Genomic DNA, 18,910 nt, shown 5'->3' with positions numbered 1-18,910 from the left:
GAATGGTAGGTTTAAGAGTTGAGACTGAACGTTAAAGAGTTGTTCTTGTTTTCTGTTGGTTGTTGACTGTTAGTTTGCTCTGTATTATTCATTCTACTGTCACATCAATTTTTATTTATAACACATCAGTTCTTGAAATGTTCAAAAATAAAAATAAAAAGTTTGATTCATGTTCTCTTGATGCCTTGTCACATAATTAGTTGGGTCCACCAATCTATGATATAGGAATCATCTGTTGGTAGATCTAACTGAAAAAAAAAAGGGAAAATAAAAATAAAATATTGAAAAATTCCTCCATTCCACTCTGCCAAAGCTTAAGAATTAATCCTGAAAAATTATCAAATTAATTACATATTTACATATGTGTCTTGTATATTTAATTGGTCTATTTGAATTAAATTAATTAAATATTATATTTTTATTTTTGATAACCAATATCGTATACTCAACGGTAAATCATGTTAATGTGTAGTGATTGTTATTCAATCTGTACAAGTGAAAGAAAAAAAAAAAAAAAAACTTTTGAGATCAAATCACATGGGTTGATGATCTGAAATAAAGCAAAATAATTGGTTGTTATTCTTTGGCATGGATTTGATAATTATGATTTTCTTTCTTATGGGAGGTTAATCTGAATTCTGAAGGAAACTTTGAATGGGTTTGGCACCTCAATTGGTTCACAAATTTATTTTCTAAGGAATGTGTCCCTTGATAGAATTCTTCTATGAATAGGTAACCAATTTGGCCAAATAGATCACAATTAGGAATCAGAACAAGTATATTTCTCTCTTTTCATATAATTCTAATCACTCTTTTAAATTAGAATAATGCTGAAGTGACTTCAAGATTGCACCCCATATCGCACATTCTGCTGTGAAAGTGTGTAGGAACCATAGATGCTTTTCATTGAAATATGAGTCAAAAAGCATCTATGATTTCTATACACTTTCACATCAGGATGTGTGATATGAGATACAATCTTGAGGTTTAAAAAGTCATGCTGGAGTGACCACAAGTTGGAACCTTAGGTCGCACTTCTTGGATGCTTTTTCACTCCAATCTCCAGCATTATTTATTAATTCAAGTAGTTGAGAGACTTGTTTTCATAAGAGAACTAGTGTGGCAAGTTTTCTTTAAAGGTACTGCAGATTTAAAGACAGAACACGTAGTTTTGGTGAACTTTTTGCTTATTTGTTGAGTTGTGATTTTTTGACACCCCCTTCGGCACACGTCCCCAAACACCTCCTAGTGAGGCATGGTCTAGAATCATAGATTTTTTTACCTCAGGATACATAATTGCACATCCCATAAATATGTGCAATTGTGTATCCTGAGAAAAATAATCTATGATTCTAACACATGTCACGTCAGGGGACGCGTGTTGAAGGGGGCATCAAAAAATCATTATTCTTATTTGCTTCATGAAGGAGAAAATTTGGGTTTGTCATCACTTGTGAGACAGGTTCTTCTAATTCTCTTATTTTAACCCCCATTGTTTGCAACAATGACTCATCCCAAGCACAACACATCGTCACCTTTACTCCACAAGTGTCTTAGAAGAATTGCAAAAGTGCCAAGAAGAGTAGGCCAAATTATCCATCCACGATTAGGTCAAAAAGACTATAAGAGTGTCACATGGCATACAAAGAAGAACGTGATTTATATTAATGAAGTAGATTAAAAAAAATCAGGTACATATAATAATGGAAAAATGATTGCAACGACATATTTTTGAAAACGTAAATCAAAAGTTCTTCTGTCAAAATATACCTATATATATATATATATATATATCGTGTTCCTTAGCCAAAGTCTGAAACCAAGATCCATACAAAATGTCCCAACCATTTGATCTCCACAGATTGAACGACGCTGATCTAAATACAGCTTTTAAACACCACGTAGTTGATTATTTCATTTAAAATTGTCTCAATATTACAAACACCTCGTTGAGACTACCCAACCCCAAAATTAAAAACGCAAAATTACAACCACCTCCGGTATTACAATACCTCCACAAACAATACACATCAAGTAAGCAAGGTAAATTTTTGCTGGTGATCAAGGAGGGATGCTTTGACTACTGCCCCAAATATTTTATTTAGATATATGTATGATGTATTTTATATATATTTTTATTACATTGACTTGAGTGTTAGATTAGGATTGATTGGATGAGTTTTGATAATATGACATATTTTATTTAGATATATGTATGATGTATTTTATATATATTTTTATTACATTGACTTGAGTGTTAGATTAGGATTGATTGGATGAGTTTTGATAATATGACTCGCTAGGAGGCATACTCAGCCGACTCTCTTGATGTGGATAAGTTTGGGAATCGTAGATCTATATATCTTAGGACACATGATTGCACTTTCCCATTTAAAAAAAAAAAGTGCATCCCAAGAGTACAGATCTACGATTCTCAAACTTGTCATATGAGAGAGTCGATTGAGCATGTCATCTAACAAGTCATATTATCACGACTCTTGATTGGATCTGATCGGATCGGATCCTAACAATACACATATCATCTTGGATCTGGTGTAGAAACTTAACATGACAAATTCAATCATTTATATATTCGAAAGTCAAAACCTTGGAATTAGCACAAACTTCTTCACTGACTACGTGCTTGCTGCTATTTTCTCTCTGTTTCTCAAAATATTAACAAAACTCAAACTTGCAGCATGTGCTCGCACGTGATGTCCTTGTTTTATTATTTTTAGAAAATTAAAAATATCCTTTGAAGGTAGAAAATAATAAAAACATATTCTTCTAAGGAAAATAGAGGGTTGAGATGTAAGGATCTTACTAGATCTTCCCGTGAAATGGATCCCAAGGACATTTCTATTGATCTTAGCACCTATCTTTAGGAACTCGTATCCAGATCGTTTGATGTGTGATTAGATCATCCTTTATTTCACAATTACACATAAGACGTTTACGGGGGTAAATGTTGTAATTTTCCTCTTCCATTTAAGTCAAAGTGGGCCCATAAGGAAAATTAGGTATTGGTGTGGGGGGGTGGGTGCTCTTCGTAATGGGCAGCCTCGATCTTTGTTCGACTGTTTTGACTCTTACCATCTTCGCTGACGTTGGCTAACATGCGCCTCCATCCATGTCTTAATGTCCAAGTTGTACGGCGGCAGCTCCATCTAACCATCCATAGTGATGACCGGCTCTATAGTTGACCTTTTGATGGACATTGGGCTGTCAATGGATCGAATCTTACTCAACATCCGATCCATTCCAATCCAATAAAGAATTGGATCTGATAAGGATCCGATTTTATCACCTATACTCCTATAGGATAGATTCTAGATCAAGCATAATCCTTTGTGATAATTTGTGAGAAGTTATGGAAGTTAAATTATTTTTCTTTTTTTCAAGTACATGTGAAGTTTATTTAGGAAAATTTTATTCACACACCAAGAAAGTCTAAGGGCCCTTCAATTTTTAGGTGCACCTCTACTCCTCCAATGATTTCGACGACTCAGGCCAAAATAAAGGAGGAGAGAGAGGGGACGAGAGAGATCAAAGAAGGAGGATAAGAAGAGAGAGACAGAGAGAGAGAGATCATAACGGGAGGGAGAAGAGGGGAAGAAGATCTCGGCTTGTAACTAGTTTTTGACGTTATCGAAAAAGTCATGGGATTTAAGATCATTGGGTGCCCTTAAAATTAATTTTTTATTTTAAATCAGGCCCTCTCTTAGATATTGTGGCGTGTCAATAAAATTTATGTTTTGTATATTCAATTGGATTTTATCAAATTTAATCACGATCTAATTGTTAATATATCGGATTTGGATCATAATATGTCGATCTGATGAGAACCCAAATCCAACAAATGTCCAATCCAATTCTTACTGTATAAATTTTTTACCCATTCGATACTTATCGAATTGGTCTTTATGAGATGGTCATCCAAAGCTGGCTAACCAACCAACACATGCTTTAAAATTGGCCACTGAGTCAATTCTTTGACAATTCATGAGTTGACTCATGTAAATCAAATATATATGGATCGGAAGTTTTTAATATTTTAAAGCTAAATTTATATTTATTTTCTATTTTCCTACTTGGTGAGTTTCACTACCAAGGAAACTAAAAATTTAATCTGAGTCAACTATATGAGTTTTAAAACATAAAATCAAGACTATTCATGAATCATCAAAGGCTTGTATATATATAATTGCCTATATGCATTTTTCACATATTACACACCTTTAGTAGGGGAGATAAAGTTGCTCTTGTGTTGCCATGGACATTGGAAACTGGTGCAATTCTAGCAGTAGGAGCATCAGATTAGGCAAGAGTTACATGGAAGCCAACCACGAGGACTTCGACACCTTAACTTCATCGGTCAGATCATTCAAGCCAAGGTGGAGATTGTTGTGGAGAAAATTAATGAAAGAAAAGAGAAGAATTTTCGATTGTTCGAGTCCGGTTCAAGTTCCTTATGATCCCTATACTTACTCTCAGAATTTCGATCAAGGGTCAGCATGGGCCGAGCCCGATAACCTCTCTCGGTCGTTCTCAGCTAGATTCGCGGATCCCTCAAGGATTTTTCAAAGAGAAGGGTTGATCAGTTGATTGGGGTTGATTATGGAAGAAATGAGAAAGGAACTTGTTTTGTTCATATCTTTTGATCTTGATCATGAAAACCCATTTACTTGTTAGATTATATGTGAAGTGATACTAGATGCTTAAATTTCACATCTCTCTCTCTCTCTCTCTCTCTCTCTCTCTCTCACACACACACACACACACACACACACATGTTTCTTATTAATGATGTATTTTTTCTTCTTCTTTTGCTTTGTTTCTCCTCCCATATTTCCCTATGTGGGATTCCATGGAACATTTTGTTGGAGTTGGGATCCAAAGACTAAATCACTAAATTTTGAAGAGGAAGTAGAGAAAGAAAATTAAGATTCAAAGAATTAATTGATCCTTGATATCTAAACTTGTTTGTAAACTTCATCAAATCTTAGTTGTTGATGTTGTAAGTCTATATTTTGGCTTATGGTCTTAATCTTTAGATGTTTCAAACAACGTATAAAAAACACAAGATAAAAAAGAAAAAAGCTTGACATTTCTCAGATTCTTTTACTTTATTCTCTTCATAAGATGCTTTACTACTCTCCCTCTCTCATCCAATCTTTTCCTATTAAAGTAGAAGGCCACATATTAAAAGCTGCAAAAGGAATCTTACAGCATTTCTTTTTAGGGTGTCTTATAAAGAAAGTTGGATTCATCATCTAATGGAATGATAAGACACTCCTATTTGGTTTTGAGATTTGAGACTTGGAAGACGTGATTACTTTCTATGGTTATAATTTTCAAGTGGAAAGTGTAGGGTGTATGTATTAATGTTCACACACTTAAAATCAACCTATAATCATGATTTTCAAATTCAATTTTGACGTGTCGCCTTGTCAATGAAAGAGATTATATCGTCACGGATGAGTTTTTCGATACGTTTGAATCGTCTCGTTCAACAATGAGAAAAATGAACTGTGATTTTAAATCTCGATCGATACGTTTGACTTGTCTATCTGTCTTGTTGGTGGATGATGTCGATACGTATCAGACGAGTTGTCTCGAACTTAAATGAGATTTAAAACCATGCCTATAATTGGGCAACATTGACACAATGAGAGCATATTGAACTCAAAAGATGAATTAGGTCAATAAGAATATAGATCAATATCTAAATGGCAAGTTTGTGGAATCAACTCGATATCAAGTAGTAATATTGAAGCTGACTTTGAGTAATTAATCTTTGATCCGACGGCCTAGATCGATCCACCATAGTTTATATAAACTTTTGTTGTGGTGGGATTCCTATTGATTTCCCATGGTTACTTACAATGGTGAGTTTCTACCCTGCGTATAGTTACCAAATTGCCCTTGACAATTAGGGATGATCTCAAGGTGGTAAAACAAAAGGGACAAGAAAGATCATTTTCAAACAACTATTCCTGCTTTTTGTCTTTGATGATGATGTGAAAGCTCAGAGGGGTAGAAACGACAAATATGCAAATAAATTGGAATATATAATCCACAAGGGTCCATTAGGGGCCAACCTAATCATCTTAAATAAGACAAACCATCCATCCCATTAACATAAGATTTGATGTACTTGAGGTTCATCCTCCTCTATGAACCATATGAATTACTAACATTTAAGTTGATCTGGACCTCAACTCCTTAGACCATCTCTTGGAAAGGTTAAACTCAAATGTCAAATTCTCAAATAGCAACTCTCTTATTAAATCATTATTCTCTGATATAAGCTCTCTGGTTAGAAAATTATGTGAGCTCACTACATTGGACAAGAACCTAGTAATTTGAGAAAAATATATTTAAAAAAAATAAGAAATCCTAATGAGAACTTTCTCACTTGAGATTATATTATACTATCTTATGACCTTATAATAAGATAAGGAATAAAGTGTTGAATGTATCCACGTGATATGTTTCCTTTTTCTATTGTCCAGAATATTACCCACAAATCCATTTCTTGGTATTAAAATTCGACCCATCCTGTTTGACTCAGCTGAGTCAGAACACAATCAGTAGAGTCCGAGGAATATGATCCTTCTAATGCGAATCGAACTCAGCTTTGATTTTTAGAAAGAAAATGCTAAACTGACTTCCTAAAAAACTGCACTGACGTGATGGTATATACAAAATTATAGATGATTTTCCACAGTCAGTAATGCGGAGCAGGGGCGGAGCCAGGATTTTGCTCATGTGAGGACAATCAAGAGTAGAAAAGAAAATTTGTGGGGACAATTAAGAGTGAAAAAAATAGTTGTGGGGACAATTAAGAGTGAAAAAAAAAATTGTGGGGGCAATAGTGATAAATTCCTTTATCCGTTGCTCAAATCTGTCGCAATAGCACATTATTCTATGAAATTTGAAAATTCTTGTGGGGGCAAGTGCCCCCACTCTAAATCCGCCCCTGATGGGGAGTTTCCCTATAAAGAAAAGTTTCTTGTTATAATCATGATTTTAAATCTCCCTTGAGAGCGAGATGACTCGTCTGATTCATCTTGTTACCATCCACCAATGAGATGGATTGACAGGTTATCTCAAACCCCATGTGTTTCTCAAATAAGACAGAGGGCATTCATTGTTGAGCGACATAACTCGAATAAATCAGATGACTCTGTCTTATTTATGGATAAAAAGAGAAGTCAAAATGAGTTTTAAAACCATGGTTTTAATTGCCATTTGTTTTGCACCAACCACTGGAATTCTTGGTAGGACTACCCACTGAAACATGTTACAACAAGAAGAAATAATGTAAAAGGAAATTTACATTCGCCAACTATATATCAATGACTCAGATCGATTAATTATCATCCAAGTTAAGTTCCCAAGAAATATTCTACTCCCAATAATTGATCTCTCTTTTGGTGGGTCCCACTTTGTTAAATCAATTAATAACTATCATTAGTTTAAAGGTTGAATCATGTTCCTCCGTTTAGTTTTGCCATAAAGTCATTTTTTATTTATTTTTAAATAGTTTTAAGTGTTTCATATCTGCTCGCACTACCTCAATATCAATATGTTCCTTCTGTTTGCACGACCCTACTTTGATGAACCAATCAAGAACTATATCATCGTCCAAGTTGAAAGTAGGTTCAACAGGATTTAAACCCCTCAAGCCTTAGCAACTTAGCTAAGTTGGCACATATTCTACTCCATTTTAACTCATGTAGTTTTTGAGGGAGAAAAAAAGGTACATTCAAGTCCTTGAAGAGAACAACTGGTTTTAGGAGCGTAAAAATATCTGCTACCTCCCAACATGATTCCAATCAAGTGCTGTGTGGTCTGCTTTGTTCTTTAGCTAGTCTTGCGAGTTTTCACATTAGTGATGAAAAGATCACTGAGAGCAATATGCCCCCTCAAGAATTTTCAAAGTCTATTAAGAATTTATGAGCTATTGTGACAGATAACAAAATCTGCCACAAAAAATTTCCCCCTTAATTGCCACCCCCCACCCCCAAAAAAAATTCCTCTCTTATTCCCCTCCGCTCCACCCCCTTTTTTTTTTATCGGTAAAAGCAGATTTCATTAAAGTGGTCGAGATGACCATTAGAGAGTATAGAGAAACAAGGACCCAAAATAATCTACAAATCCACTCCCATCTCCCTATGAAGTCCTCAAAGAAAACACCTTTGAACTCTTCAAAGGCTTTACAACAAAAGAATAAAAAACCTTAATTGACACAATGATGCTATCGAATGAGAGTTCCTTTCCTTCAAAGACCCAAGGATTTCCTTTCGTTCCAAATACTCCAGCAGATGGCGAAACGTTTAGTCAAAGAGAATGCAGAGCCCAAACCCAGCCAAGACTCAAAAAGACCTTTGACTGAAGAGGGAAGGCAGGCCCAACCGCCCAACTATTCAACAATCAAGTATTAACCAAGACCAACCTACTGCATTAATGTTGATCACTACCACTCTGAAACAGGGTATCGAAGTCTTCTTTCATAATGAGTTGTACAGGCCCATCATGTAGGGACTGGTGTGCTATCATACATGAATGATGACAGGAAAGACCCTTTTCACCTACAATCTGTACATACAGACATCTCTAGCACTCCACAACCCCAAAACCCCAACATTGACAGGTTGCCAGCTACTGGGCAGCAAATAAACGACTACAAACCACAAAACTTCCATTAACTGCTTTTAAACAATTGGACACCAACATCAAGTAAAGTCGATCTAAGAATTGGACCATTGATTGGATTCCTCATATCAGAAAGCATATATACATGCCACATGGTTAGGTAAACTTATACAAAGACTTAAATGCTTAGCACATTCTCTCATCCATGCACAAACAGGAAACACAAGTATCTGTGGTTCACAATGATAGAAACAAGAACACGTCTGTTTGTGTATGCGTGCGCCCGCATGTGTGTGTGTGTGTGTGGGGGGGGGGGGGGGGGGGGGAGAGAGAAAGAGAGAGAGAGAGGCCAATCGATAGCCAACTAAATGTGTCCATCTAAGATGTTAAATTAAATAATAATGTCTAATATTTTCTTGTGTCTATAGAATGAGATTCTGTTGTTAAAATTTTACACTGCAGGCGGTTTGCTTGCCCCGTGCTTACAGGGGGGTCCTTGGTTTGGATTCTTCAACTCGTCTCCAGCCACAAGAAAAAATGCAGTGTGCCTGAAAACCAGATGGGAAGAAACAAAAAAAACAATGTGTTATACAAAAAGAAAACTAGAGAAAACTAATCTTATTTACTAGTGAAGATGGATATAAAAAATGTTTGCCTAAAGAAATTCATCATCTTGATTTTTGAATCCGCATCAATATCTGGGATGCTGTCTAATGCTTGTTGCATGTGGTGTAACCATCTCTCTGCAGCTTGATGTGTGACAGGAAATGGCCGGTGACGTCCAATCAGCGCTGGATGGCCTGCAGGTATCACCAGTAATAAATTTAGAACTAAAAAAAAACGTGTTCGGCTCCACTTTTTTTCTATTTAATGAAAGAAACACCTGATATTACCACAACTCCAAATGCAATATCCTATAGTTTTGGAGGGCAACAATTATTGATTATTTAGCTTTAAATAGGAACAACCAACAAGAGGTAGAGCCCATATGATCTTGCAACAAATAGGTGTTTAAAAATCAATTACTCAAAAAACTACTTGAGTCAACTTAACTCCATCAAGACCAGGGCTAAGTGATAGTTTAATAGGTACAAGAGACTGAAGTAGGGACGGACCTACATAGGGGCGAATGGGGGCTATAGCCCCCACCGAAGTCTAGAAAAAGAAAATTATAGATATAACCCTTCATGTTTTTACAAATACTAGATATACCCACGTGTTTTCAAAATAATGGTATGCACCACTTGAATCTTCACTGAAAGAATAATGGGAGGTCGTCGGACATGCATTCCAAAAGAAAAAATCAACCTTTACTGAATTACTGTGAAGTTACTAAAATTACCCTGTGTGTGCGTGAATTCTTGGATGACTCTCCCTCTTCCAAGACCTCACTATCTAAAAGGACGAAGTTATCCTCCTTCATGTTTTAAGTTACTAAAACACCTCTTTATATGCAATTAATGTGCATCACTGTACCATGACTACCATCCACACCAATGGAATTATCGGCCTAAATATTAATTTAAACCAACTGGTGGTTTAAGAAAAGTATTTAATCCATAAAAAATATTTAAATTGATACACATTAATGGGCATTAGATTTAGAGATAAACAGTCAGGATGTACATGTTTTCCTAAAATGCATTGGAAATTTTTAATCAATTTTGATTGGGCAACAATAAAGACTGAGTTGACTCTTTCAAGTCATCTTTTCTTGGATGAGCTAAATCATTTAATAAATCAAAATAAATTTTTAATAAATATATATATATATATATTAGTTAAATTTATCATAATGCACGGTTATTATAACTCATCATGATATAATTTCGTTCACGAACGAGTGGGATATCAATGTGAATCATCATTCACATTGACTCGTGCGAGATCCATTACGACTTGTCCAATATTTTTGAAAATATCGATCGAGCCAATAAAACTCAGCCAAATCAACCAGTTTTTCGTCTTCTTTGATAAAATAAATAATTTGTGTAATTTAAATATTTATTATCTTGACAAATATAATCTCGCAACTAATCATCTTCTAATCCCCCTTATTTAATTTTTTTTTATTTGAATATAAATATAGGTTAAAACAATTATAAACTAAGTTAAATGATTTATATAATTAGGAAAATACATGACTCTGGCAAGTCAACTATATATACCAACGGGGACGAGATGAGACAAAATAATCAAGTTATAAGGAATGCTCAATCACAAAATCTTCTCATCTCATGGAAAATAATCATAATATTAGTAAACTCAACCAAATTTCTATAAATTTGACTGCGATTTTCAAATTACCGATAGAGTCATCGAATTTTAAACATTTTAACGGTCAAAAAGGATTGTTTTGAGCTCTTACCATTTTTTTGGTGTTTATAAAGGGATATTTTTGTTTGGTGTTTATGCATGCTCATTAATTTAATAATTTAACTTGGAATCATGATTGCTTTTGTTGTTTGGACTATCAATGAACTTTTATGCAATGGCCCATTGATAATTAAGTGTATGATTTAGGTTTAGTCTAGCCATCATCTTTTTAGGCACCTAAGCCATATGCTTCACTTGCTCCTCCTTGTCTATCGCCTGGACAACTTAATATTATGTTCATGGTGTCTAAACATCCTACAATTTGTGTTTGAGAATGAAAACCATCGTTTGTGGAGACGAACCAACATTGGCATAAAAGGAAACCAAGATTATCAGTTGAGCACTGTTAGCCCTTAGCCCCCACTGACAAACAATCTTGGGTCAACCCCTGCTCTGAAGGTACCACCGCAGTGAGATGATAGTTCCATAGACCTGGGGTAAAAACCCCACCTACACAATTAAACCTATGCAAAAAAAAAAAAAAAAAAAAAATTCTAGATATTTTCTAAGGAGCTCTAGTAATTTTAATAATTTTAGGAAAGCTTCTAAATTCTTGGTTGATTTGTAGTAGGTTCATTATTTGGAAAGAGACTTACAAGAATTGGGAAAGTAAATCTTAGTCAAGTTAGATTTAAAAAGTTTTTTTAATTTCTATTTCAGTTGAATTAAAGTAGGATTAGAAGAAGAAAAAACAATGGATTGTTGACCATCTATGTGTACGTACACATATCCTTTTTCAGTTTCAGTAGAGTGAATGAAGAGTTCCTGTTTAAGTTTCGCATTTTGGCTGTGGAGATGACTGCTATATCTAAGGTGTATCCTTTGCATGCTTGGTGGTGCTGATTCAAGCCTTTACATGGCAAAAGAGGAAGGTTAAAGATGCTCCTTTCCCATATATGAGAAACATGCCTCCATTATTTCATTTTTGACTAGAAAAGGGAAATTGGACTAAAAGTTATAAAGGGAAAGAGTGATGTAGCAAAATAAATGAAAACTATTGAGAACACCACGCACCACCTCAGATGAAACAGGTAAGAAAAATCGATGATGGAGTCTTCTTTCATCTAGCTGAGCAGCATACCCTGATTCTAGGCAATGCACAAACAGCAAAACTCCAAATACATGAACAGATTAACAAGTTATTTAAGGTGGGAGTGTCTGAAACAAGAGCAACACATTGGAAATCTTCAGAAAAATAGTCCTTTTTACATAGTTATTATGCTGCTTCTACTACCCCTTCCCTATACTGGTTGCTAGCTAAAACCATACAAAAATCAAAGAGAGGAATGAGTGAACATCAAGAGGAAGTTCGACTAATTGCATGAATATTAAAACTTGCAAGTTCTATAAACTATAGTGTGTAAACATGTTTAGAATCCCTAAGTTTTCAAAATAACTATTGGGAAAAAATCATCGTTATACTTTTAAACAGAATGTGTTACTAACTGAGTTTTCATAAATTGGTCTTCCTCTAGGTGCTGGCTATAGGTCTAAGCCTCTAAGAGGCAAGATGATGAAATGAGCCAACAAAAGTATAGGATCATCAAAGTCTAAATTCCTGCCCCGAGGTGGCAAGATGATCCTGGGTAAGAGCATTCTCTCTAGAATAACGACTATATTCCAATTTCTTCATCTATAAGTCCATTGAAAAGAGTGTTGGTAAGCTATAGATTTTTTTTATGGAATGACAAAGAAGTACCTTTTCAGAACTTGCTCATGAGCATTGCACTGCTAGGAAAAAGGCTGTGGGGATACAGATTTTTCAATTATCACTTGGCTGACCGGAAAACAATTCATTCACCCAAGAAGGTAGATTGCCATGCTGAAGTAGTGCGGACTCAGAATAGATTTGAATAGTCCTTGGATAAATATGGGAATAGAAATCTATGACGGAGTGTAAAGAAGTTAGATCTTGTTATGGTTTGACGAGGTATTCAAAATATTTAGCCTGAATTCAGGAAAGGGGTGAGCTTCATGTTAGGAAAAGAAAATAGAGTGCCTTGAGGAGCTTTGGAGTGGTGAATGGCAATTCCCCTCTTGGTGACCAATTTCCAGACATATACACCACGCTGTATATAAAATAAAATAGAAAACTAAATATAAACTAGAAAGATCCAAAATCTCTTGGTTGGGCTAGATGGTAATGTATCTTGCAACCAAAGGCACATCTCAGATGAGGATACTGGAGTGGGGAAAAGTTGTAATGGTTCTTTACCAGTAAATTATTTTTCTTACATGCTAACCCATTCAAGAAACTTCTATTACCCGAAGTCCATTGTTTGGGGTTCTAGAATCCTCTCAAAGGTGGCCTTTTTGTTTGGACGGAGAATTTTGTTATATGGCTACATGATAATAAGATAAATCAGATCTCTCTCCACTAGTAGTGATCGAGCTACAACAAAGAAAATCAAATAATATTGAAAGAGCAAGCCCATCATATGGAGAAACACAAGCCCATACATAGGGAAAGGCAACCATCCAAAACTATCCACCGTAAAGAAATTACCAAGGGGAACATCGAATAATACCCTACTCATTTCAACAAGAGACCACAAAGCCCAAGAAAGCAAATGAGGATGGCCCCCCAAGCCCATGAGAGTCCATGAAATACCCTGTCCTATGAAACAAAATTGCTAGATACTTCAAAATGATGGCATACCAAGCCCGACACTTCCTTTTGTAAATGTAAATTATGTGCCCGTCATGTAACTGAGCAGTGCCACTGCCGTACTTGAGCAGCGTAGCTACAAAATATAAATCTCAACTTTCTCACCATGATTCTTAGATTTAACTCATTTTTTAGCCCCCCCCCCCCAATTCTAGTAGCTGACATAGCCCGGCTACAAATAATGAACCTTGATCAAGACATATCAATGGCTAAATACCTCCCATAAATGTTGATATGCATGCCCCAAAAGACATAATTATCCTTCAACATTTAAAACAGAACAGAACAATTGTGATACCTTATCATGGCAAATTCAGTATATTTTCAAATCATGTGAAAAAAATATTGCAGAATAATTGCCAATGAGCCAAATTTCTGTTTTTCAAAGAACAGGACGGTTTTCAGTGTTTTTAAACCAAACCAGTAGTCCAACCGGAATTCACTATAAAATTGGTTGGATTAATGAATCCGGTTTTTTTGATAGTTTTCATTTTTACAAAATAAAGGATGATAGTTTAGGACAAAAGTACATAACTTTCCAATTTTTTAAATAAATATAAGTCAGTTCAACCAAATCAAAGCATGGTCAGACATCGGTCGAACCAATTTGACAAATTTTCGGTCCAATTATAGGTCCGGTTTTCAAAATTTGATATTTTTTCGAAGATTTTCCAAATGCCTGTTTTTCAAAGTAGCACGTCAAATGCGAGCGAATAAGTCCATGAATTAAGAGTTTCGTAATTAACAGACAACGTTGCTCAAACAAACACCCAAATCACGAAGAACCGAAATCGGTACGAGGACACATTACAGACTTAAAATCCAGGAAAAAAGAATTAAAATTAAGATGCGTAGATCCGATTACCTTTCCTCTGAGAATAAAGAGGAGGACCTCCCATCCTTTGCACAAAGAATTCGTATTGGTTCTGAATCGCGTCTTCTTTATTAGAATTTGCAAAAATCGAACGAAACCACTCCTCTTCTCCATCATCATAAACCCTAATATTATTTTACCAAAAAAAAAAAAATCAAAATTACAACGTTAAATTAGTTCGATTTAACTTAGATTATAACAAAAATTAAAGAAAATGAGAGTGAAAACCTGTTGTAGAAATTGGTGGAGAGATTGATGAAGGTCTGAATCCCTAGCTTTTCGAATAGATTTGTGTTGTCGATGGCGAATGCGTCGCTTGCGTCGACTCCGCTCCATTCTGATGCCTTCTCCTGAAGAGTTTGCATTCTCCTTCCTTCGTTCGTTCCTCTCAGTCTCAGCTAGCAAAGACCATACATGTGTGCGTACTACGCACTCCAGCGTACTTTATACGGACGTCTGGTTACAATAGGGCCTTCGCGTGAAAGTTACGCTATTTGCGTGTGCCTTTGGCCCATATGTGGAAAATAGGCTATACATACGGAGAAAGAATTTGATGCTAACTCTTCGCATACTGAAAAGCTATGAGAGTGTTCATAGATGGACACAGGACACGTCATTGTATAAATAAAAAATTCTTTAATATAAATATAATTTATTATTTTTATTTAAATTTATTGGGATACCAACATTTACTTATATAAGTTATAACAAAATAAATTAAATGATTTGTAAGGTGTAATGAATGAATTATTTGTTCTTTATTCTTTATTCTTTATTCTTTATTCTTATTTCTTTTGAATTTTGTGTCTCTCATTGTTTCTTTTTCCTGGGTTTTATTTAAGTTTTTATCTCTAAATTTTCTTAAAAGAGAGATGATTTAATCTCATTCAGGTTTTAGTGTATAATTTCACTAATTGATGTATTATAATAAATAAAAAAATTGGTGTGCCAACTGAAGTCTTCTTTTTGTTATCCTTGCGATTATAATGAGAGAATGGAGAGCAGAAGGGGTTCAACACGAAAATTTTGATTTCAAAAATATCCCCACTTTAACACTTAAACTTAATATAATCAATGTCATTTTGGTAAAAATAAAAAAATTGAAATTTTTTCTCATATCTTTGAAATCACGTTGACTAGTTTTCAAAATTATAATAATACCTTTTTTTTAACTACAGGGATATGTGTGTTTGGAGATGCCACCTTCTAAATATAATTAATTGTTGTGTTATTATTTGTATAATTTTCAAACTTAATTTGCGTAATGAAACGTAAATTATTATTGATAAACGCATATTATATTTGAAGAGATTCTATTCTCGCACCAACTTTTGCTAACACCATCCCAATTCATATATAAATAACCACAAAATTAACACAAATTTTTGGGTGACTTTGGTAAAAGTTAATGGGGGCAATAGAAGCATTACCAAAAGTCGATGTGGCAATAAAAACTTTCTATATTTAATATGATGAAAATAACCAATAATCATTGAAGACATCAAATTTTTTTGGTTGCTTTTTTGTAGAGTTGTTATTGGCAATCCAACTTTTACTTATTACACCCAATTAAAAATACATAAAATAAGTGAATAGATGAGAATAAGAAAAAGTAGGGGTGTCAATAGAAGTTCTTTTATTTTATTTTTTTTATATTTTTTTAAGATTTCTATTTTTTGGGTTTAAAGTTTTATATGAGCCTAGTCATAATTGTAAATAACTATTGAAATTGTTTGAATGAGTATTAAAATATCTTCTAATGTTAAGATTATAATTTGAGCCAAACTTCGTAATGTTTGAAGAAGGTGTTTTAATCTTGAATGGGAGTGTGGTTAATAATTCAATAATTTGGGGTGCAATAAGTAAAATTTGGGTTGTCGATAGCAGCTCTATGCATTCTTCAGGCACATATAAGTTTGATGCGAGGAGTTCGCATCAAAGTCAGGCTCAAAATACGAAGAATATCTTTGGAGACGTATTGGGAATTTATTTCTGTGGGCGGAAACAATGGGCAGCATATTATTTTTATTATCCAGGAAAAGTGCTTTAGTGGTCCCCGCCTCCCCGGGTCATTTAATGCTCATTTACCTTGCGAATCAAATAATGCCACGTGGAATCCCCCTCCAACACCCCATCTCTTGATCGACGTTGATTGGTAATATTTAGCCATTGAATTTGTGAGAATCTTTTCACGTAAGACTTGATGAGGCTGATATTTGATTTGTTGGTCCCACATGTGGTGGGGCCTAAAGAGTGTGGCAAGGATATTTTTAAGTTATAGTGATTTAGAGCTTTAGACTTCTTTGATTCTTACTCCTCTATGATGGACTGTCACACAAAAAATTTGTTTGTTTGGTAATTTTTAGTCATTTGATTTGAATATTTCTCGTGGAATGTTTGGAAATTAGGATCTTGATTGATGATTTCTAGCCATTAGATTCAAGTATTTCTTGATCAAGAATTTAAAATTTGAGCTATGATGAAAATACTCAAATTCAATAATAAAAATCAATCGATATTGATTAAAAAATGATAATAAAATCATCATATAATGTTTGACAATTTGATAGTATTTTGTCAATAATATGTGGTAGTTGTGTCAACACATGTAACACTTTCAGTATTTTTGAAACTTCAATAATTATTTGAAAATTTACCCTGAAAATAAAAGAGAATCCCTAATAAAAATAAGTAGACCCTAAGCAAAATCATATTTTGTTGGTGGGTTGTGAGTACATTAGTTTTAATATTTGACGCATAATCATTTCAATGATAATTTTTTACCTCTTTCTTTTTTCTTTTTTCTTTGTGTGTGTGTGTGTGTGTTTTAATTTAGACCTAGCCCTAAAAAAAATTGTGGAGTTTGTTTCCATTTGTAGTTTGTTGGGATATATATCTCCCTTCGGGTGAGACTAATCTCGTTGTCACATACATGGCCCCCTCAAAAAGTCCTATGTGCAATTGATTGCATCAAGGGTCGATCGAACCCTAGAGGGTGCCCCCAACTAATTCATTACTACGTGGGGTTTTGAACACTTGACCTAGCCTTCCCGAGGTGTTTATCAAGGCAGGCCTGCCACTAGGCCAATTTCTTGGGATTGGTTTGTTGGTATATATACTAAAAGAGAAATTTATGTATATTCATAAGAAATGAGTTCTCATAGTGTAATCATTGTCATTATTGTTGGTTTATTTATTTAATTTTGACAAAAATGTTCAAAGATTTTAAATGATTCTTAATTTGAGAACTTTGTTTTTAGATGCGAGTCATGATGAGATATTGTTGCAAACCTTTTTTCATTATCTTTTCTATTTAGATAAGCTTTATCAACCAACGAGCGTTGGGCAAGGGTGGATCTAGGATTTTTGGTAAGTGGGGCTAATTGCTAATGATGGTCAACTGGTAAACTTGATTTCCTTCTATGTGAATGTTAGGTTTGTCACAACAATCAATGTTTGGCCAATAATCTCCATAAAAATGATATAATGTTCTCATTAGAATCATTTTAAACCCATCATCTGCAATGTCTTGTAGAATCCCTAGATTTTTCTATTTAAAAAAAAAAAAAGGTATATTTCTCTAAAAATTCAATCGTATTCTTGACGTTTGAAGGTTGAAAAGGAAAGACATTCAAAACTAAAAATGAAAGTAAAATCCTTATCATGAAGTTAAAGATGGACTGACTATGAAGATATAATCAAGGGTATTTGAGTAGAGGTTAGGTTAAACAATCTTCAATATCTTGTAGAAATACCCGATTTTTCCATCAATAAAAAATCAGGAACTCCTCTAAAAATCTTATATCGCTCTAGGTTTTTAAAAGTCAAAGAGGAAAAACATTCAAGATAAAAATGAAAATAAACAAACTTACTATAAAGTTAAAAAATGACTATGAACTCACAGAAAATGACTCGTAAAAAACATTGCAATTGCAAACCAACAATTAACATAAAATATATATTTAAAAAGTATATGTCATGTAACATTAGGATAAATTTTGATAATTGAATGTATATTTTAATGGTGAGTCATTTTCATGAGTCACAATCTCAATTAAAAAAAACTAAGAATAATACTAAAGTAACATTCTGAGGGACATCGTGGGAGACATTGGTGTGCACAGAACCATAGATGCTTTCATCAAGATCTCACTCGTACTTCGATGAAAAGCATCTATGATTTTAGCACATACACGTGTCAGCAGATGCCCCAAACGATGTAATATTTTCTTATATATAATATCCACCGTTAGATGTTAATTTGAAGATACTTGGACCCACATAAGTATCTTTATATGATAAAGCGCGCACATTCACAAACCGCCCTTTTA

The 18,910-nt window shown here is 34.3% G+C and overlaps 1 protein-coding gene across 1 annotated transcript; it reads right to left on the bottom strand.

Moving 5' to 3' along the window:
• Nucleotides 1-9,018: 9,018 nt before the first annotated feature.
• GLB3 (hemoglobin 3) lies at nucleotides 9,019-15,029 on the bottom strand. Its single transcript, XM_086455261.1, has 4 exons — nucleotides 14,808-15,029; nucleotides 14,571-14,704; nucleotides 9,317-9,461; nucleotides 9,019-9,209 (listed from the first exon to the last, which is right to left on the bottom strand). Exons 1-4 carry the CDS (start codon nucleotides 14,942-14,944, stop codon nucleotides 9,113-9,115), a joined length of 513 nt encoding a protein of 170 aa, XP_086311387.1. The 5' UTR covers nucleotides 14,945-15,029; the 3' UTR covers nucleotides 9,019-9,112.
• Nucleotides 15,030-18,910: the final 3,881 nt, after the last annotated feature.

This window comes from Akebia trifoliata, chromosome 1 (assembly GCF_017979445.1).
Source record: "Akebia trifoliata isolate Shusen 1 chromosome 1, ASM1797944v1, whole genome shotgun sequence".
NCBI lineage: Eukaryota > Viridiplantae > Streptophyta > Magnoliopsida > Ranunculales > Lardizabalaceae > Akebia > Akebia trifoliata.
This window is presented reverse-complemented; position numbering and strand designations above follow the sequence as displayed.

What these genes read in the sequence shown, in the direction of transcription:
- GLB3 (XM_086455261.1), bottom strand. Translation starts at nt 14,944, where the DNA reads ATGCAAACTCTTCAGGAGAAGGCATCAGAATGGAGCGGAGTCGACGCA. An exon ending in TCTTTATTCTCAGAGGAAAG is followed by an intron (nt 9,462 to 14,570) that starts GTAATCGGATCT and finishes TGATACCTGCAG; the next exon opens with GCCATCCAGCGCTGATTGGA. An exon ending in AAGATGATGAATTTCTTTAG is followed by an intron (nt 9,210 to 9,316) that starts GCAAACATTTTT and finishes TCTGGTTTTCAG; the next exon opens with GCACACTGCATTTTTTCTTG.